At 37.8% G+C, this 23,424-nt stretch overlaps 1 protein-coding gene across 7 annotated transcripts in view; it reads left to right on the top strand.

Annotated features, from left to right (window-relative positions):
* The window catches only part of LOC121880453 (protein tramtrack, beta isoform-like), a 38,356-nt gene that overhangs the window by 8,802 nt on the left and 6,130 nt on the right, over nucleotides 1-23,424 (top strand). The window contains exons 6-7 of one of the 7 annotated variants that reach the window (XM_042387695.1): nucleotides 5,040-5,338; nucleotides 20,577-20,650. The exons of 1 other annotated variant lie outside the window; for it this stretch is intronic. In XM_042387695.1, coding sequence (XP_042243629.1) covers nucleotides 5,040-5,338; nucleotides 20,577-20,580 — 303 coding nt within the window. In that variant the 3' untranslated portion in view covers nucleotides 20,581-20,650. Of the gene's footprint in view, nucleotides 1-5,039; nucleotides 5,339-9,847; nucleotides 11,350-15,108; nucleotides 15,957-20,576; nucleotides 21,054-23,424 lie in introns of those variants that run through there. 5 more of the 7 variants (XM_042387678.1, XM_042387686.1, XM_042387647.1 and 2 more) reach the window with 5 other exon arrangements.

The raw sequence follows: 23,424 nt of genomic DNA, 5'->3' as shown, positions 1-23,424 counted from the left end.
TAATATACAGTACCTTAGTGAGCTACTGTATACCTATACGTACCAAACAACTGACCAGCTGCGGCAGCACTCATCCCCTCTTTTAACTTATCTAATAATAAAACTTTCTTTGTCAGGGTCATCACTGACTTCTGCCTTTTACATTTCACTCCACGAGCATCACTAGCACTGACACTAGGCAGTCTTTTAGGGGCTATTTCACACAGAAACACTAAAGTTTTGAGAATACAACACGAGATGCTGCCTGGGGTGACTCGTTGTGCTCTGGGAAAAGGCTTGCAAGCTAACCACCATCTGCTAATTGCTGTAATCGCGAATTGCAAACTCGCAAATGACAAGGTTTACTGAACTGTATAAGTCTTGAATCATCCAATATTCAGAAAACTGTTGGGTCAGAACCGGTTTTTGTCACTGCAGTACAATACTATACTTTACTTAATTTTGTGGTGGCTGTTAATAAAAGTGACAAATTGTACGGTATAATGTTTGACCAGCGTTACAAATCCTCTTCATTATTAAAGGGCCATGCGTAGACTGCTGTACAAGTACCAGCGGGATAAATTTATAAGAAAAGAAAATAAGAATCATGTTTTGTGAGGATCAGTGAGCAGAAGTGTGAGTGGTAAATGGCGTCTTTGGTCGTTGAAAGTACCGGGGTAATTAAAGAATACAGTACGTTTATAAGTTGTTATGGTGGAGTTGCTCATCTGACAATTACTGGTTTTTGTGTGCTGTTGCTCTTACTTGTGAACCAGTTACTACAGTACTTACATTAAATCCAGCCAGTTACAAAATTATGGATTCAGTATGACTGGATGTGTGTATACATTTTACTATGTACCATAGTTTAACATTATCCACACCAATGAGAGTTTAGTCATTGATAGGCAAAGTTGTTTTTACCCTTCAGTTCAGACTTGAGCTGCCATTATCACCCATTTACCTGACTGTCTGTCGTTGTTTGTCCGTCCACCCATTTGTCCATTACAGTAGTTTCTATATATAATAAAAATGCCTCTTCAAAAATTACACATGCCTTCCATATCCTCACATTCTTTCCATGGCTTCATATAAAATCTTTCAGATGAAGTTTGAAGATATGTGTCCCTGGCCCACTTGTCCAGGTGGTCTTCTGAACATTTCTTGAAAAATTGTCTGAAGAAGGTTTCATTGTTGTGTGGTGCTCCTCTTAACATGAACGGTGACTCTGAACATGAGTCTCACCTACAACAAGTGGAGATGCACTGGTTAGACTATCATGTTGGATAATATATATTTTGATTATCCAATATCTGGCTTGATGTTTTATTTACTGTCTGTCTGGTGTGCTGGATGCTGAAAATTTTCAGTTATATATACAATTGAATACAGGTTAAACCTCTCCAATCCGGCACCCTTGGGACCAGACCATAGCTGGACCAGAGAATTTTCTGTACCAGGGGTGGTCAATATATTACTGTACTAAAACTGATAACAAGTTCGTGTACTGTACACACAGTCTCGGGAAACGTTGGCCGCCAGGCCATGCACATCATAGCAATGCAGCCCAGCTGGGACGGGGCTCCTTCACATCACTCGCCCGTTTAACGTGCAAACTATTGCGCACATAGAAATGTTTTTACCTTAGGATGATTTTATTTTATTTTAGTTTATTTTTGTATTTTTTGTACATAATGTATGTTGCAGTTTCCAATTACCTGTGGTAGCACTAATTAGAGGTGAACTGGAAGCAACATTGATAAATGTTTATGGGTTAAGTTTTGAAACCCAAATGGTCTTTTCTCCATTTATCAAGAAAATAAACTATTGCACAATAAGTGGGATATCACCATAATTAATCCTATGACCTGTGAGCGTTAATAAGGGACGAAGCTTGGGTATATCAATCTTCTTAAAGCACACGTCTCAGTGGCTCAGAGATGGGAGTTGAACTGGTGATAGCCGGCTACGTAATTGATGACTGCTGCCAAGGTGTGAGGGCACAGTGAGAATACACTGTCACATGTCCACCTGATGACTACTCATGGTTCATAGGAAAGTTACCATGGGTGATGTAATTATTTAAACCTAATGTATCTAACCCATATTTCTATAAGTATTACTGTCTGTTGGACAGGGGCTAATACATGTATGTGGGATTGTGTGTTCATGTAACTGAGTACAAACTATGAGGAAAGTTTCATATACAGGACAGGTATCTACCTGAAATTATGAGTTGAAAATAGCTCACAGCTCAGCCTGGTGGGGAGAGGGCTAAGGGGATGTGGCTACAGTGGCTATCATTCACTGTAAATGATCCATGGAAATGTTGAATGTTAACCCCTCAAAAATATTACTAATGCTGTATACTTTATAGTTTGACCCCTTAGTTTTGCATAAAATTTTTATCATAAAATCTCAAACTATACAGTACTCGAGTATACTGTTACAGTAAATAAGCCATCATAACATACAGTAATGTGTAAAGTATTGTATTGGTAAGAAGTACTTACAGGAGGCACAAAAGAGCTACCTATGACAAGAAAAACTTGTGCCAGACCACGGAATTCTGGACCAGGGAGGTCCAACCTTTAAAGAGAAAATACTAAATGAAAATGGATAATAGAAGGACTCACTCAGGACTGACTTGGACTCCTTATTAATAGAGACCTTGAATGTTTTAATTTTTTCTATACAGTAGTCTCATATTTTAGCTCAGGTGTCTGGGAGACAGGAGGTGGGCTGCAGCTGTCCTAATGATGATGTTTTGGTTGTCCTCGGAGTTTTAGTTAAACGTTCATATAGGACTGTAGTGATTTTCAGGTAAATAGTTGGTACAAAAGATATTATGTTGTATAAATCAGAAAATATTCTTCAGTTGATACTAGTCTGGCTGAAACTATTGTTAACATAATCCATATACAGTACTGTACAGTACAGTCAGTTCTGCTATAACGCGATAGTTGTGTTCTTGTAAAACATCGTGTTATAGAAATTCGCGTAATAGAAATAACAGGGCTTATGGAGAAAATAGGGTTAGGTGCAGATTACTACTCGAAATCGAAAAAAAATTTAGTAGTTAGCCTAACACAAAGGATAGCACAGTCTAAATAAATGTTACATTCATATCTAATAATGAAATCATAATGTAAATGTAACACTTTACCTTGAAAAAATATGAATAAAACTTGATGGGGGAGAAGGGTGATTTTGAGGTTGATAACATTGAGCTTCTCTTCAAGGGTTATAGCCTTTCTGTTTCGATCATCACCGGGAATGCGATCACCAGAACGCTTCTTGGAGATATTCTTCTTTACCATATTCACAGTTAATACCACAAAATTGGAGAAATAGTGAGCAAAAATCGTGTTACAGCAAACAAGCGTTCACGTTATACAAATATCGTTCCTCTATTTATAAATCGCGTTAGAGCCAAATCGCGTTGTCAAAACACGCGTTATAGCAGAACTCACTGTATTAATGTTTTGGGATTTAGATAAATTTTTGCTCTGAGCAATATTTTAGTAAACTTTATGGTTATATTTACAGTACTGTACTGTACTGTAGTTCTTTGCTGCTAAACTATTGGTGAATGTATTTATGTTTGTAAATCAATAATTGTATTAACTTAAATATAGTAGCTCTGGTGAAACAACCCTGATTTTGTATACCTAGGTGTATTTTATATTTATGTGTTAGAGGACTTGGATCATTGTTTGGTAATGTTTTTATTCATTGCCTGTAAACTACAGTAGGTCTCTGGTGGTGAGTATTGGTGCACAATTTGAACTAGTACTCTTCATGGTAAAAAATATATATAAGGAGAGATGAATGGCTCTGCAATTGGAAGCTGCCTAAGATATATGACTACTGTAGAGGTTCAGATATTGGCTTGCAGTTAGTCTAACCTGTCTGTACAGAAATTATCACAGACTGTACTATCTAGCTGGATGAGAGACAGGAACCCTTACAGTACAGTAGTCACCACAACTCCTACATTGAAGAGAGTAACAATTGGTTGATGTAAACCTAACATCTCAGTTTGTGTCCTTCCATCCATACTGTAATTACAATTCAATAGTTTTGTAGTTAGGCATGTTGAATAGAAGTCCTGTCACTTAAGAGTTAAACTCTTCAGCAAAGTCCATTATTGATAGATAAAATAAGATTATTGGGTATTGAATGTAATGGAAAGGGACTTGGAATCTGTTTTATTCATTATCATCTCAAGATTTTTATCTAGCAAAATTTTTTATGGTGGAGGCCAGGAAGGGAAAACAGTAGTGATGAACTGTGGTCATATTTTAAGCAGTGTATTGGTGGTCTCAACATCTATGTGACTGAGAGGACAGACATACTATAGTATAATCTCTCCCATGGTCACGCTCTTTTGATTAAGACTACTGGTTATACTTCACTGTTAAGGTGGTATTAGTATTATATAATATTTAACTACTGCTAGCTTATTTCCACCAGTTCCAAGGTAAAGTACTGTTTTTAATTTATGGAAGAATTAAGTCAGGCACTTAACAACGGAAGGGGGGTGGTAAATTTTTTCTTTATGTGTGATGGCAGAGGACTATTGACAGTGTCTTATATTAAGGTTCTTTCCTATTTCTTCTTGTGTTATAAGGTATAGGTGTATTATTGTTAATTAAAGAAACACGTACAGTATCAAGTATATTTTTTCGTTGTTTGTTTCGGGAAAGTTTTGCATTATGAATGAACTGATATAAGCCAGCTGATAATCTTATTTTTTTTTTTTTTTTTTATTAAAGTAGTGAATTAGGCTTTGCTAAGAGGAGTAATTGTCTTTTATGATACTGTTAAGGGGAGGGAGAGCATGAATTTGTGACAGGGGGAGAGAGGAGGAGGAAGAATCTTTCACTTCACACTCCATTAGTGGTTGGCTTCAATACCCTTCACTCTTGACATACATAAAAGTAATGTCCTATTTCAAGAACATTAAAAACCTACTCATTCCCATGGACTGTGTGATAAAAAAACCCTCATCTGAATGTAGTGAAGGAGTCAAGTTTATCGCCGCCATCAACCAACAGATGGAACTCTTTGGGAGTTCTCTAATCTCAAAAAGCCGCGGAGGCTACAACCGCTGGACTCCCGAGGAACGTCTGCAAATTGCCAAGGCTTGCACCGAGATGGGCCCCTCTAAAGCTGCCAGGGAGTTGTCGTGCAAGTTGAACAGGAAGTTGAGCGAGTCCACAGTGAGAAACATACACAAACAGTACCTCAGGATGGTGAAGAAAGGCCAGCTCAAAGACAACTCCTCCACCCTACCCACTGCTCGTTCAGGCCGTCCACGACTCCACCAGCCTTTCGAAGAGAATTATTTTCCTAGGTACAGTTTACCATAAGGCTCTTTGATTTTTTTTAAACTTTGGGAGAGTAATTATCCTGAGAGCAGTTTACCATAAAGCTCTTGGGGGAAGGTTTAAGCTTTGAATTATAATAATAATTATCCTTAGTACAGTCTCACCCAAAAGCTTGTTAACTCTCCCAGCCAGCTATTGCTGCACTGCCTGCTTCAGATGTATGAACTTGAGTCTGTTACTTCGAGCCTTTAGATTCATACGTATCGGTTTCATGTTCTGGTTGGTACTGAGACAGTTTCAAACATCTGAAGCAGGCAGTGCTGCAATAGCTGGCTGGGAGAGTTAACAAACTTTTGGGGTGAGACTGTACTATTTACCATAATGCTACTGGAAGAGTCTAATAGTTATAGATACAGTTTACTATAATACTTTTGGGTTTAAATAATTATTGGTCAATGTTCATAAGGTTTTCTTTTAAAGGATTGACTTGTAGAGTTTCAGCATACTGCATACTTAACTATTAGATCTTTAGTTTTGAGAGTTTAACATTATACTGTACAGTATAGTAGTAACATTTGTGATGATCATCTAAAGATTTGCAACCCCCCCCCTTAGCTTATTTCACCTGAAGATTAACCACGCTAATGCTAACCTAACCTGCTTATTTCTCCTGAAGATTAATATTAACCTAACCTTCCAAACCTGATTATTTCACCTGAAAATACCCCGGGTAGCATAAAGCAGGGTAATCATCAGTGAAATAATCTGTGTGTGGGGGAGCAAGTCTTTAGGTGAACCCATTCTGGTTTTAGTGGAATTAATTAACATTACTTATACACACTCAACCTCCTTCCTTTTGGTTGAATAAAATTTCATTCAGATCGTAACTAGAAACAATTACCTTAACTTGACATACTTAGCTAGACACACTTAACTAGAAAATTAACTAGACACACTTAACTTGACAAATTAACTAGACACACTTAACTTGATACACTTAATGACACACTTAACTTGATACACTTAACTTGACACACCATACTATACCCTTTCCATGCTAACTTGGCCCATAAGCCATGCCCCTCATCTATAGCCACAAATGGCCTGATTGGTTTCCCTGAGTGTTTTACAACCTCCCCGGACTGTGCATGTATAAGCGCATATTTATATCAAGCTTTTATGATTAATTTAAAAAAATTTCTTATGTCCTCTCTGAAGTGTTAATGCCTTGAAATCATATGCATTTTGATAGTTCAGATATTTAACATTACTTTAGTTAATAACAGTCTGTGTACCAATGATTGCGAACACATTTAGTTTGAATTTTCTATGAACCAATTAGTTATTAGTATAGTAGAGGGGCGTGGCTTTTGGGCTAGGTTAGCGTGGAAATATTAGTGTGTATATGACCATCTCTTGGTTTATTTGCGCTCTTTTAACTTTTGGTCAGCAGCTAAAGCTTCATTACCCCACTTCAATATTTTAAAAAGTGGTATGCAAGGAACATATAACTTCCACTGATGATGGCTGCTGTCCCTACAGCTAACTTCCACTGATGAAGGCTGCCGTCCCTACAGCTAACTTCCACTGATGATGGCTGCCGTCCCTACAGCTAACTTCCACTGATGATGGCTGCCATCCCTACAACTAACTTCCACTGATGATGGCTGCCCCCCATCAGCTAACTTCCACTGATGATGGCTGCTGTCCCTACAGCTAACTTCCACTGATGATGGCTGCCGTCCCTACAGCTGACTTCCACTGATGATGGCTGCCATCCCTACAGCTAACTTCCACTGATGATGGGTGACCTCTGCCAGTGGTGGTGACTCTGTGCTTCGACCGAACCTTACTTGTGATTGACACGTGAGTGAAGTGCTACCAAGGAAACACCAAACAGATGGTTGGCGAGATTCCACCAGCCTTGGAAATCTTCAACAAGTGACCACTACCTGATGGTTGTACACATTCAGTCTCTTTACAGTCACAAATAACACACTTCACAAGATGTTCTGTGATGAAGTTAGTAGTGATTTAATCAGGGATGAGCTTGATATAGACTGATTTGCTGTGGTGAGGGGTGGGGTCAAGGACATCCCATTCTGGTTTTACCCAACAGCTACCATCAGGCAAAGGCGACTAATCCTTGTAAGCATGGAAAATGTATGTAATGTGGATGATGTTGAACTAATGACAGAATCTGCAGAGAATGTTGAGACACAGTTGAATACTTTTACACCAAGACTCATATCAACCAAGGACTGATTCCTTCCATCCAAGATCATAACACCAGGAACAACCTGGAACTGTAGTACAGTACAGTACAACATTTCTGTAGTTAGGGAGATGCCCTGAGCCATCAAATACAGTACAACAAAATGTGGAACTCAGAAAAGATTTCGGGAGTAGTTGACTCGGAAATAACAAAATGATGCAGTGAATACTATTTGAAGACACAAGTCAAGTCCCCCAAATTCTGAAAGTGTGTACAGAATAAGGTGTACACAAACTATGGCACATCTTATGAAGGGACAGAGGAAGATGGTTGGATAAATACAGCTGAGAGGCCAACACCAACATTTCCTGGGCCCCCTCTTCACTATTACAGGAGAGGAAGTAAGACAAAACTCAACAGTGATAAAACAAAGTTGCTAAATCCTCACAGGTTATTGAAAGAAGATGGCAGATTGACCCTGAATAAGTTGGGGGATTGGGGGGGGAGAGCCATAGTTCTGGGAATGAAGTGTACCGATTGGTCAGATTTGGTTATAATGAAACTCCCTTTCTTCATCTATAGCGAGATAGTAGCAGCTGAACTCTCCATTTTGGGTCAGTGGATGTGCTGAGGAGGTGGGCAGTGATTGGTCATCTGTATGAGTTAATAAACCATCTCTGGCTACTGAAAGTGGGTTATCTCAGGTCTTCAACTTCACATTTGTAAGCCTGTTTATTATGAAAGCCACCCTAGGTTTTTGTTCAGTCAGAAAAGGGGATTATGGGATCATTTCTGTCAGTTTTCTCGGGAGGAGATCTGAGCATTTATTCATCCAGTTTGCCTCAGATTGGGTCAAGTGTGCCTTCACATGGAGGAGCTGTACACGACTTAGGGTTGTCGCCTCGGTGTTGTGATCAGAGGTCAGGAATATATGGCTATAAGTCGAAGTTTACTCTTCACCTACAGGACCTGTGTGTAAACTAGAATTTTTTATACAGTACTGTGTAGACTTTTGTATATCTCCTTAGTACTGTATGACATTTGAACTGTTATGGATAAATACAAAAAAATGGTGGGATACTTCTAAAGTCTGGTACTATATTAGGGATTGTTACCACATACAGGACAGTAATTGACATGGCTACGATTCCTCACTTTCATTAGCAGCAACTAGTTCTTAGTTTTCAATCAAACTTTGTAAGTAAATAAAAGATTATTGCCAGTTAAACCTTAAGTGTGACTTAAAGGGGCTTTTGTGTACAGGGGCCCCCAAAATTCGCGGGGGTTAGGTTCTCAAAATGGCCACGAATAACATTTGCTGACGGGGGTTGCATTTTTACTTGTGTACAAAGAAATGCATAAGCACTTTGTGTTTGCTTTAGGACAATTATTACTTTTACCTGTATTGTATATATGTGTTTTGTGTGTGTAGACACACAAAACATACAAATAAATAATAATGGGAAAATACCCTCAAGTCTGTGCTTTATTAATAAAGTAATAAAGCAGGGACTTGAGGGTAGTGTATAATATGGACTGTCACATTTTTAATTAATTTGTTTCTGATTAATTGTGAGAGAATTTTCCCAATGTTATTTGTGTGTGTGTATGTGCGTGTGCATGCGTGTACACACATATTTACAATACAGGTAAAGGAAATTACTGTCTCCAGAACGAATGGCTCCGTCCCAGCTGCATAAATGCTGGCAACTTTAGAACTACCCACAGACATTCTTGGGTACATCCAGAGTGTCATACACGAATAATAGAGGACGGTGAAATAAAAATCCGCGAATTTTTTTGGGGGGGGGCTATATATATATATATATATATATATATATATATATATATATATATATATATATATATATATATATATATATATATATATATATATATATATATATATATATATATATATATATATATATATATATATACATACATACATACATACATACATACATACATACATACATACATACATACATACATATATATATATATACATATATATATATATATATATATATATATATACATATATATATAAATATATACATAACATATATATATATATATATCAATCAATTTAATGTACAGATGTTTGTGTTGTAGCCGACCCATCTTAGCCGCCCAAAATAACGACTAATTGAAATGACTTAAAGCCCTGAGATACCAAGTGTTTTCACATCTTACAAGTTTTATTGAGATGAAAAATATTATTGGAGTACAAAGGGTGACTGCTGGACATTATTATATACTATGACTTACTGTACTGTACATGTTCGATGATGAATAAGAGAGACCTCCCCTACAGGTGAAGCTGAACACTAATGGCCAGGGGAATGGAGGTGAAGAGAAGAAGAATGGCACGTCCGCACGCAAGAAACACGAATGCCCCGATTGTCCCTATGTCACTACTCAACCCTCTCTCTTGATCAGGCACATTATAAACCATAGCGGAGAGGGAATGTACTTTTGCGCGCAGTGTGCTTATCAGGCTATGAGTGAGAATGATCTAAATGTGCACCAGCAGACTCACAATGCCTATAAGCCTCACTGTTGTCCTCACTGCCAGTACCGTTCAGCAAAAAAATACAACCTGCAGATCCACATTCGTTCTCACACCGGGGAGAAGCCATTTTCCTGTCCACATTGTCCATTCAGATCAACCAACAGAAGTGATCTTCGAAGACATGTCTATACACACAGGATGTAGGACTGTTGGCTTTATACATATTAGATTGATTTATGTTAGGTTTTCTACAATACAAACGAGGCACTGTACTGTACTGTAAGATGCTGTTGGTATAGCTTGAACTTGTTTTACTTGCACATGATTTTTATAAACTCTCCCGTGTATTGGAATCATTGCCAGGTGTTCCGGTCATTAGTACACTTTAGGAATTTGCAGCCGAGACGTATGTTATCAAGCTCCTTCATTTTCGATATTAAAATCATGTGCATTGAAGTAATGGTTATGGGTGTGGGATGTATTCAGGCATTTTTATTAATTTTTTGTGCTCATGTCACAAAGTATGTTTTTTGTTTGTTTGTTTTTAGTGGGGAAGACCAGGGAGGGAGTGTACAGTATACCAGAATATTGATGAGATTTTAGATTTTTTTAGTGTCTTCTTGATTGTTGAGAGTGTTGTGTTGCCTCAGCACTGTTCTTGATTCCATATCTTGGGCTGGCAGACCATTCCATAGGTCTGGCTCCCTCTGTATGAAAAAGCATTATCTTGTAGTACTCTGTATTGTACAGTATTTGTAAATCGTTGATAATATCAGTACAGTATGGGGATATGTCTTGTACAGGTTTGTCATACTGTCAGAATCGTGGCTGAAGGATTCCTCTTGAGTACTTGTAGATATAATTTATGAAACTTACAATGAATATGTGTCATCACTTGTCAGATGTAAATCACCAAATTCAGTTATTTATCTCAAAGGTCAAGGTCATTGCTGGAGGTCAAAGTTAAAGAGTTTGAAGACTACTTGTTGTCCCTCTCCTGAAGGTCAAGGCAATCTGGTGTCAGAGGTCAAAAGTAGGTCATTCTTGTGTTTGGAAAGCATTCATCAGTTGTATTGATTTTTTTGTTACGAAAGGAATTGACAGTTTATCTCATTTCACATGGTTCAGTCTTTCTGTTGTCACATCTACCCCATAATCCCATCTTCTTTCAGCTAACAGTAAACATATTTTCTCCTTTCACAGTTTCAAAATTTACTCCTATAAAGGTGTTGGAAAATAAATTACTGTAGAATCATTAAATTCATTATTGTACATAAGTATTTCAATAAAAAATAGTCGCATTACTAGGATATCCGAAAACCGAAAGTTTTTTGTGGAACAATTTTTTTTTCTTTAATAATAAACTAGGATTAGCCCACCTGGCCACAGGTCACTGACACACATCGGGGCCTGGGGGCGAAAATGTAATAATAATTATAATAATAATAATAATTATTCACAGTAAATAAAATTTATAATAAAATATACTACACAAAAATAAAATAATAAATGATAATAATAATTAAAAATAATAAAATATTAATAATAAAATTAATAATAATAATAACAATAATACTGTAATAATAATAATAATAATAATAAAGAAATACAAGAATGAAAAACAAGTTCAAAAGTGAGAAACACGACCTAGACCTATGAATAATTATTATTATTACTATACTGTAATTATTACTATATTTTAGGCCCCCAGGCCCCAATGTGGGTCAGTGACCTGTGCCTGGGTGGTCTGATCCCTGAATTAAAAAAAAAATATATATATATACTGTATATACGTATATACAGTCATGCGTCGCTTTATGTCGTCCGAACAACGTCTGATCGCATATACGTCCGTGGCCCATAAAAATAATAAGAAAATAATGGGGATAAAAAAAAAGTTCAGACAACGGGACGTAGCAGACGTAAGTGGCCTTATAGCGGGCGCGCTCACGCATGCATCACGTGTTCTTAAACAAAATAGATTGTGCTGCCAGGCGTATGATGATACAGTACAGTAACTATATATCCATAATATGTTTTGATAGATATAAGAAATGCCTACCGGTATGTTACTGGTTTGTGTTTTTGGCTATTGTAGTGTACAGTACAGTACTTTTAATTTGATTTCCTTACTTACGAAATAAAAAGTTTACAAACTGTATAACAGTGTATGCTTGGTTTGGCCTCGTCGGCAATGTAGACATTATGTTATTTTTTAGCCTTCTTATCCTCTGTGTTTCATTAGTTGTGTACGTTATCTAGTGAATTTAGTCAATATTGTACAGTACAAGTACACTGCAATATTCCACATACACGAAAGTATAAATACAAAGTTCACAATGTGATGTTCGGACACCGTCCAAGTCGGTTAACGTCACGTTTCCAAGAACGTATCTAGGACGTTAGCAACTCATGACTGTGTGTATATATATATATATATATATATATATGTATATATATATATATATATATATATATATATATATATATATATATATATATATATATATATATATATATATATATATATATATATATATATATATATATCCTAACCATTCTGAAATCTGAAAAATTACGGAATCCGAAATGCATCTGTCCCCAAGGATTTCGGATAAGGGATTGTCAACAACTGTACTTGTAATGCATCAGAATATGAGAAAATTACTGTACACACATTCTTAAATTTATGAAAAGGTTTTATTGTGGGTGAAGTTCTATCTGAATTTTTTTTAACTTATTTAACATTTTATTCTTTCCGCTGGCACATTTTAAGTGATTCCAGAGCAGCTCTGTTTTCTCTGGAATCTTTCTATCCCATGTGACTTTCTTTTTCGTAACTTTATAAACGGGATCTTTGTAATTGGAGACTGCCTGTATTCAAAAAAATTTATATGCTGTACAGTACAGTAGCAGTGTTACCCAGTAAGTAGTACAGTGCAGTACAGTACAGCACAGCACAGCACAGTACATCTATTATAAACATACGGCTCATTACTTTCTTGTGTCTCTTGTTATGGACTAAACAACTCTGAGTGAGAGTATTAAGGATCACTGTGTAAGATTTTCTTGTTTGTTTATACATCTATATAATCATTCTTCACAAGGCCATTAGGAGTGTTTTTCATGCCAGCCTTTATAACAACCCACCAACAAACATAAGATCATATTTGGCCATTTCCTCTTTTTCTCTTATACTGTAATTCGTTTAATTTTTCTTTTGCCAAACTTGATCTTTTATTACATTGATTGTTTTATATACAGGTTTGCCTTACAAAGTCTTCATGACCATAGTTTGTTTTTTCTGGTACAGTAGTTCAACAACACACGCTGAGAGTTGACACGTGTTCCAGACAAATCTGTCTTGTTGTTAATGGAATATTTTGTGTGATGACATTATTTAAAACTTTACAGCCACCTGGTAAAAGAGTCTCAGGAGTTTTTATTATGATGGAACTCAAGTTGAGGAACCAAAGACTGCCAGCTACTCCTCCTCTTACAAAGGACATTACAAATAACGTTAATCTTGAGAAATGTTTATGTATATGTTACATTTAAACGAAATGTTTTTATTTAACGCCACATATCTTTAAGAGAGATTGTTATATTGATTTTAGTAAATACTGAGACTAACACTTGTGTTGTGCTTAATAAACACCATCAATTATAAACCAACTTTCCTTGGCTTTCTTGATCACAGGAAAATGATAAAAATTGTATAGTACAGTAAACCCTTGCTATTCGTGAGGGCAAGGTTCCAAGGAATGGCGCAAATTGGCAAAACCACAAATAGCAACTTATACTACCTTAGTGCAATAATGTATGCCTATGCTGTGTATGAGAAACTTAAGTCACCAATACTACTTACCTTCGTAATTGGAAGTTTGAAGCTTGATGAAGTGGTGTACTGTACAGTAGGAAGAAATCTGGTGACTGAAGCATTGGGAGATCATCAGGATCACTGTTGGAGGAGGTTGATGCAGTGGTGGTTGGTGGAGAGGCTGGTGGTGGACAGGCGCATGGCTTGGGGGCGGGTGGGTGGTAGAAGGGTGGTGGAGCGGCAGGAGCAGCTGACTTGAGTGAAGGAGGGAGATGAATCATCTGGGCAAGCGACTGGTTCTTTCTTGAAAAACAACGTGATTGGTAGTTGTTTCCTCTTGGTTTTAAGGTCTTTAAACATTTCTTAGCAGGGCCAATGCCTGGTTGATTTCTCGGACCAAACAACTGACCAGCCACGGCAGCACTCCTTTAACTTGTTTAATACTGTACACTAATTCAATTTTCTTTGTCAGGGTCATCACTGACTTCTGCCCTTTACGTTTCACTCCACTAGCATCACTAGCACTGACACTAGGAAATTAAGATGTTATTTTGACTACAAGGTACGTATTGTGTTGGAAAAAGTGGAGTTTGGGGGTCGGCCCAGTCACTATTTCAATTAATCCCATATGTTCTGTTATTTCATTTACGCGTTTCTCGTTTTACGCGGTACTCCGCGGGTTCAATTGACCGCGCAAATGAAGATCCAACTGTATTTGAAACAGTGTAAGAAAGGGGAAAGGAGTAAGCAAGCAAGTAGGCAAAAATAACAGTGTAGGTTATCTATTTTTTAAGTATCGGTACACTACAGGTGGAAAATTAGCCCTTGTACACTTGACACATGCAATCTGTATACAGTGCAGTAAATGACTCCATAGGGAGCATTGTCATCTATCAAAAGAATAAAGATTTAGAGTGAGATAGCAAAAGAACCTGTCAAAACTAATTAGGGCTGGGAGAATGTTTTAAAAGTATTGTGATAGAAGAATTTCGGAAGTACTGTACTGAATCCGATGAGCTCAGGTTGTATAGAGGAAGATCCATATGTAATGTCTTCAGAGTTGATGTTATAGTGTTATTACTGCACTTCAACATCTAAGGAATTTAGTATTTTGTTCACTTTTGAGGGCTGTATTACCAATTCATCGGACCCCTCCGTAAAGATAATTTTTGGATCGAGTGTGCATGTTTGGTTATTGGGGAGTGGATGTGGTGACTCCTTGTAAGACTGCTATCTCTTACAGGTACTAGATGTGGGTGGTGAAAGGACAGATGAAAAGGGACCTTGGGGACCCATGGAGATGCCAAGCACTGTTAAGAAAAACTTTGAGTGTCCAATATGTTACCAGACCTTTACTACTAGTTCTCCCCTGTTAGTTCATGTACGAAAACACACCAAGAAACCGTTTTTATGTCCACACTGTCCAAAAGGATTCTTGTACAACTCCATCCTCAAAGTGCACATACGTACTCATACAGGAGAGAAGCCATATGCCTGCCCACTTTGTAGTTACAGAAGTACTCAGATTGGCGCCCTCAACACCCACATGCGTACTCACTCAAGACACCAGCAGTACTCTTGTTCAGATTGTTCTTATAAGTCTGCTAAGTTCAGTAGTCTCAAGAGGCACATTGCTGAGCACCAAAAATAGCTTTTGCCTTATTACTGCATCTCTGAAACTCTCCTACATAGAGTTGATATAATATAAAGCCCACTAAATAGTGTACTCATAGTGCCAATGATCATTAGTATCTCCTGTCTTGAGCTGTTTATTGTTTTAAGAAATGCATTTTAATTTAAATTACACAGATTAATGGTGCCAATAGATGGTTTATACTTTATTTGAAAATTTATTTATTAGGAAGAAGTTGGAAGACACAATGAAGACGAAATAGAAAATACTGTAAACAAAAGCAGAGAACAAAGATAAGGGACAAGAATAAATTTTTCCTCAAAGTGAAGAGACCAGACTATTGTACATGAGAAGACTGTGTGTTTGTGCATGTGTGTGTGTGCATTTGTGAATTTATAAGCATGTAAACCAAGCGGACTGTGAAGAGCTGCAGAAAGACCTCTGTGGGCTCCAAGAATGGTCGAAGAAATGGCTGCTGAGATTTAATGTCACGAAGTATAAGAGGATGCACCTGGAGTGTACCAACGGTAAGGAGGCGTTTCATATGTCCCAACGGGATGAAGAAACTGCACCATTTGAGACTGTATGTGAGAAGGACCTAGGTGTGTATGTTGACAATGAGCTGAAGTTCTCGGGCCATTGCAAGAAGAAGGTAAATCAGGCAAATAAATTATTGGGTCTTATAAGATGGTCGTTCAGATATCTAGACGGTCCGTCCCTCATAACAATCTTCAAGAGCGAAGCGCTTCCCCATCTGGAGTACTGTCACCCTGTCACGACCGTCAGCCCGCCTAGTTAGGCCAGCTCAGATTACAACCAGGTGAACCCTGCCCAGCTGAGGGAGGGGTTCTACTTTCCCGTTAGTAAGATTTTTCACTGACTGACTGAAGAAATGTGGTGTTGTATGAATGAACCAAGGTGGGGAGATTTGATGAACCAGATCAACCACCGACCAAAGTGCTGCTGCTGGTCCCAGTAGTTAGTCGTCAGGGACGAAATTTCGGTAAACAAATTACCTCCCATAAGGATCTTCAATTCGGTTAACGAATAAAACTTCGATTAACGAAATCCTAATGAACAACACGTTTTGTTGTGAGCATCAGCTGATGGGCCAGTCTGCCAATTCAGTAATCTGTTCTATGTTTACATTCATTTCCAGTGGAGTAAATATCAAGAAAGTTGTGCTCTTTAATATTTTTGCATTTTTTATATTACAATTATTAGTCATTTTAAAATTTAGTTAACATATTCATAATATATGCAGTACAGGGAACTAGTTTCTTGTGCGCCCATCAGCCGCTTGACTCAGCCACCAGGCGTCAGTTGGGATTTGTTGAAAGTGGAGTGAACATCAATTTTGTTTTTGTTTTGAATATTTTTTCATTTTTACATTAAAATTATTGGTCATTCTGAAATTTAGTTAACATTTAATATATAGCACAGTGCAGTGTTGATTTAAATAAAATAATCTTGAATTACACCTAGTGAACTTAAAATTTATTGGTGAAATTACTGCATCAAGCATGGGTCCTCTGAAAGGTGATTTCTCCTCCATCCCCACTTCTCATTCCCATCATCATCATCAACCAGGAAAAGGGGAACAATGGAGCACCTTAGCTTTTGTCTTTATTCAAGATCTCTTCAGAAGCAACCTGCATTATTATTATTGAAGGTACAGTTGCCTTCACCTCTGTGTTTGTTTGTTTACATCGTATTTAGCCTCCCGGAACCTCTTTAGCCTGGGGAACCTCTTAATAGTAGCCAGACTAAGGATGCCAAATAAACATTTTACAGAGCTGCCACATCGCACAAAATGCTTCACCCACTGTACCAGGTATAAATGCACACGAATGTACATAAAGCTCTTTAGCCTTCAATAATAATGTATTGGTTAATGCAACATCTAGTATTTATTGACAGAAGAGTTCATGTACTGAAAGATTGAGATGGAGAAAAATACTGTACAATTAAAAATTTTATGATTGTTCTCTGTGGGGTGGTGGTTGGGTTGTACATTACCTCTGTGGGCTCACCTTAAGAATCTCCACCCCAGCTTATTGCACTAATGTTAACCTAACTTAACCTGATATATCCTAACCTAGCCTGACATTTCCTAACCTAACCTAGCCAGACATATCCTAGCCTCACATATCCTAACCTAACCTAACTTCATCCCCCAAGTAGCATGAATAAGCTGGGATGGAGATTCATCAAGTGATCCTCTTTGTTCAAAATCACTTCTGAAATAATAAAGATTTGAGGAAGAGGAGAAAAACTGTTTGAGTTATGTAACTACTGTACAGTATAAGTAATCTGCAAAAATGAAAGTGAATCAAACTGGTGGAAACATTTTCTATATCCCCAGCTTCTTTGTGTAAGTGATAAATAAATGTTTGATCTTGAAAACACATTTTGTTGAGAAAGGCAGTGAGGGACAACCCATGACTGCTCTCCAAAGCTTGTCAAGTTTGTCCACTAAACTCCAAGGGAAGCAATGTATGACTGGAGGTAATTCAGAGACCTTTCAACTCCCAGGGAAGTTACAGTATACTCTTGATTTAACGGAATACAATATAACGGACTCGATTTAGTGGAAGGAATTTTTTCTGTCATTTTTCACTCTATTTGGTGAACTAGTTCGTTAAATTGAGATTAATTCCATTAATACACTCACACTTATGGAAACACCTCAGACACATGATATGTACATAGAAACTTTATTCATGGCTTACCTTAAACTAGGGGGTTTGGTATTTGTTTTCAATTTTTTCTATAATTTCCAAACTTTCCAATTGATAGCCGCACTCTTTTGACTTTCTCCCCCACACCACTTCCTTTCTAAGACTTCTGAGAGACTTTCGGCATTATGTCTAAGCACAGTAGTTGACAGAGGTAGCAGTGAACAACACACGCGGTGGCAGCAGGACACAGACTAAGCGGGTGTAAATAAACCTCACTCGCCAAGCGGTGCATTTGGCGTGAAATTTAACGGAACCAAGCTTGATTTACCCGGTAGTGAACTATTTCGCTAAATCGAGCGAAGATAACTGAAAGTTCGATTTAACAGAAAGGGGTGGTTCGAATTAGTTAGTTAAATCGAGAAAATACTGAACTGTAAAATGAATTAGATATAAGAGGTTACTGTTCACCTTTAAGTCATAGGAGGTAACGGTACATGGTGCCTCGTACATTATTTCCTTCATTCCGTCAAACTAAATTCACTGTAAGAGCCTCCTCACCCCAGGTAACCAACAAGGACATCTGAGGGAGGTGGGTGGGGGTGAAGTGATGTAGGGTGCTTTTTACTGGCTCTGTTAGAAAATGATCTTTCAGGATTAAACCCATAATTTTAGAATTTGTTTCACCCCTTGTGTGCAGGGTCCCCTCTGAGCTGAATAAAATTGTCTGGTGTTAGTCAAATAAAATATTAAAAGTGGCATCCCTGTAATGAAGGGATTAAAGAGCTGTATGGCCTGTGCACCCCAATGAGGATTTTTTTTTTCCCCACATGTAAAGGATAGAGGTATATCCCTTACAAACTACCCTTCCCTGTGCCAAATTCTGGTGTCTTTCAGAGAGATGATTCAATAATGAGGGACCCAACAAAATCCTCGTCTAGTTGGCCTCCTGGAATGAGCCCCAGAAAAGGTGTAAGTGCCAGTTGAGACCATACCAACCATGAACACCGGGGCACCAGACACTAAACCTAACCAGAGCTTTTAGAAAATCTACACTTGTGACTTTACAATTGAGTATAAGGGCATGACAGAGCACATCTTGACTCGGCAACAGAGAAGGAAGCTCAAAATGATGCAGAAGGAGAGTACTGTACTGGTGTAGAGATCCCCATTAGCTGCCTCAGATTTAAGCTAGCAGGAAGCATTCAGGAGAGGAGAAATCATGAATCTGATCCCAGTTATTCTAGTCCATGAAAAAGACATTAACTCCCTCTTAACCCTCCTGTAGAACAACCAGTGTTAGTTATTATCTAACATTATAAATAAATCCACCAGAGGTTTAATTCCCAAGGACACAATCCAAGAAAAGAATCCCAATCCAAGATCTATTCGGTTGTCATCACTACAGGTATTCTTCAGCAGTGTGCTGACCCTGATCTTGTGTGTCCCAACAGTTTGTGCTGTCATAAATCAGCAGGACAGCTCAAGAACAAACATTGCATTTGAAATTATCCACCATGAAAAGGACCAAGAGGAGACTCATTTATTGTAAACTTGTCAATGTAGACATGTTGTCAATACCTGTAATAGTAATTATTAAAAAGACACACTTACCCATTACCTTGTTCCTCACTGCCTCATAACCTTGAGCAGCACCAGCAGGTTCTTCACAATAATTTGAGAACTCTTGTTAGTCAGAGACTGGACTCCCTTATCATCCACGTATGAATAATGAAAACTCTGTATTTGTTTAACCAGTATTTATGTCAACAAAGAAGTCTCTCCAAGGAAGTGTTGATGGGAATGGAAGAGTTAAGGTTTCTTTACAAATCCTGAGCTCCACCAGTGACACTTAACCTGGACCTACAGTTTGAAAAGCTGGACTGTTACCACTGAATTACCTAGTACTTAATACTGTACCTGTACTATAATTACTGCCAGTTTTAGCTCCTCATAGAACAGGACAAGTCTGCCTTTAAATCCCATCATAAACGAGTTATTCTTATTTGTATCGCTAGCACAAAGTTATACGGTAATGCTCTGAAAAGACTTATATTTGCTCCTGATTTCATTGTTTAAAGGAAATACAAAATACAGTACAGACATAAATAGACAAATATAAGAGTTTTAGGGGTACAGTCACACCTTCGTTTCTTACAAGATGATGTTCATCAATTGTTGATAGTTCTTAGGTTTTTATTACTAACTAATGTGAAAGATTATGACTTCTTGAGGGGATGAATAGTTCCATTAATATATGTACAGTATCGTACTGTTTGCACCTGTACATACAGTGTCTGGCGGGCTGAGTTTTTGAAGTAGGGTTGAGAAGTTTCACCTTTAGTTTAGTAGTGTTTACAGTATATTTGTTATCATAAGTAAGACTACTGTCTCTTGCAGGTAGATGTGGATGGTCAAATGAAAAGTGAGAAGGGAACTGGGGCACTCGGGAAGACCATGTCCTTTGTAAATAAAAACTTCACATTCCCTAAAGATCCCAAGAACTTTCCCGGAAGTTCTTCTTTGCTAATTCACGCTCAGGACAACATCGGGAAGAAATTATTTTGTCCTTTCTGTTCCAGAGATTTTTTGCACAAGTCCCTTCTCAAAATCCACCTTCGAACCCACACAGGAGAGAAACCATATTCTTGTCCACACTGTGATTATCGAAGTGCACAAAGTGGTACGCTCAAAACTCACTTGCGAACTCACACCAGAGAGAAGCCATTTTCCTGCCTCCTTTGTTCTTATAGTTCTTCTAGAATGTCCAATCTCAAAAGACATGTCTATAAGCACCACCATCACCTACAACAATCTAGCTCCATCATTTTGTAATTTTTTTCTGGATTAAGTAAATAAAACTTGGTTATATCTTCATCCCAGTTATGTTATTTCAGTTATTACAACCCTTTGTTTCCCAGAAGAAAGGAGTTCATTTTAATATGGAAGTAAATATAATAATTTGCATAATCATGACAGAACAAGAAAATCAAAGTACTGGTATTAACAACTGAAGGCAGAGTTCATAATGCTAGCCATTGTCAACACTGATTCAGCTCTTACATGTTCATCATCAATTTCGGCGTCAAATAGCCACAGGCTGCGACACCAGATATTTTACCCAATCAAATACTGTAACTGTGGATCAACACGTTGCTTGATTGGTCTAGTTCAGGTATTAACTCCTTTTTGGTTACCTTAAACAGGTTCACTCCTGGATCTGATAGCTAATGATCAGGTCCTATGTAGGAGTAAAAAAATAACCAGCTCTACAGATAATCATCCAGTAGTGAGTGTGGGTTGGGGGAGGTACCTAATCCTCTCCTGTAGTCTCCCAGGCTGGGGGATGAGACAAGTTGTGGTTTTATATGCTGGAGAAAGTATTGTCTCTAGTATTTTAATAATTTAATCTATTTCACCTAACATCGGTTAGGAAAAATTTGGTGTCACATTAAAAAATTCTTCTATTAAACTTAAGTTTTATCTATTGAAATACAGGCTGGCAGGTTTATAGGAAACACCCTAGAAGATGGTTCTTGTAACCTTCCAATTTGTTTACAAATAAATATGTTACGGTATGTATAGTACAAAGAAATTCTTGTTTGTTGTGATGAAGAAAGTTGATTTATAATGTGTACTCTGGTCTAGATTCACCTTCATAAAGTTGAAAGAATACAGAAAAAATTATTTGATGGAACTTAAGGTACTGTACAGCAAGTCTTTGGAGAAGATTATGAGACGGAAGGAAATGGTTATGAAAAATTAGGAACTGAACCTGAAATTCCATTTCGTGGCCAACCTTAAGTCAGGTGACTCTGTACAGCCACATGAGACTGCATGTGGAAAACCTATAGTCCCAGACCCTCTGCCCTTGTTGACTAGAATTAATTACAAAATTTAGTAACCAACCCAACTCTTGAAAATGAAAGGGGGTTTGCAAGGTGAAAGTTATTACTTAAGGTTGACAGCTACAGTATTGAGTATTTACCATTACACTGACCACATACAGTTCTTAACTCTCTTTTCCAGCACAGCAGCATCCATAGGGAGGATGTGTATGTGTGGGTGGTGGGGGGGGGGGGTACATTGAGATTTCCAGATCACTCATTTGTAGCCTGATGTCTGGCTCCGAAGACTCAACTGTCTCACACCAGCTATGGATGGTGAGGAGTCCCTAAAGGTATAAGTGGTAGAGTAACAAACACCCTAATGTGGAGAAATTCAGCCAAAAGAAAGATGGAATGAAAAGAATAAAACTTAAGCTCACCACAGTCATGCAGCTTGAGGAGAAAAAGTAATACTGTCTCAGTTACTGCCCAAATACTTGACTTTTCAGCATCAAATAAGAAGGTTTGGCACCTCAAACAAATCCCCTGATGGGCTTGTATAAAAACGATCTCTGGTCACCCAAGCCCAACATAACCCACAACAGGGACACTCACAAGCCCCTGAGCTAGGTGAGGAAAAAGGCAGACAGATCCCTAACCTGTACTGTGGATAAGGCAAAGGTTCAGTCAAAACCTTGTGCAGAGCAACCCAAATCGGGCCAAGTCAAATAAGAAAGCATAAGTGTCCTTCATGAACCTGACTACAAGAACTGTATTTACTTACACACAGTTTTGCAATGCTCTTTTCATTTTCTTCATGCATAATGTATCATAAGAAAACATCTTGCATGCCAAACATTACAAGAATGACACAAAAATGTATGTGGAGCTTGTTGTGTGAAGACATCTGTTCTGTAGTACAGTACTCATATCCTCCCATTTCACTGGCAAGTTAATGAAAGGGCCGAGGTAACAGTATAAACTTAAGGTTTGTAAAGTGTTATCATGAGGGTAAAGATCTACTGCCCAGGTTGTGCAGCACACCTAAATGACCTGCATCCTGATATTCAAGTAATGTTCATGTGACCAAACACCACTTCCTTAATTTATCTAATAGATCAGACTGTGACATGAATATTTAAAATGTATTATTAAATATGGACATTATCACACCTTCTTGAAGCTATTGGCAGACCTAACAAGCTATCTCTTTGGGAGTTATGCAAAGTATACTGTATATATCAGGAGTGCAGTACTGGGGATGAATTGACCAGTGCATTGAATGAGGTTGGGAGACCTTATGCCATAAATACATGCACAATTTGAAGGCTTAAGGCTTAAAATTAATTTACCAATCACTTGGAGCTGGTGAACGCCTGCTCCACAAGGCACACAGCTCAAGGTTGAAGAAGCCGTAAGTC

Source organism: Homarus americanus, unplaced genomic scaffold, assembly GCF_018991925.1.
Source record: "Homarus americanus isolate GMGI-L3 unplaced genomic scaffold, GMGI_Hamer_2.0 scaffold50564, whole genome shotgun sequence".
Classification (NCBI taxonomy): domain Eukaryota; kingdom Metazoa; phylum Arthropoda; class Malacostraca; order Decapoda; family Nephropidae; genus Homarus; species Homarus americanus.
This window is presented reverse-complemented; position numbering and strand designations above follow the sequence as displayed.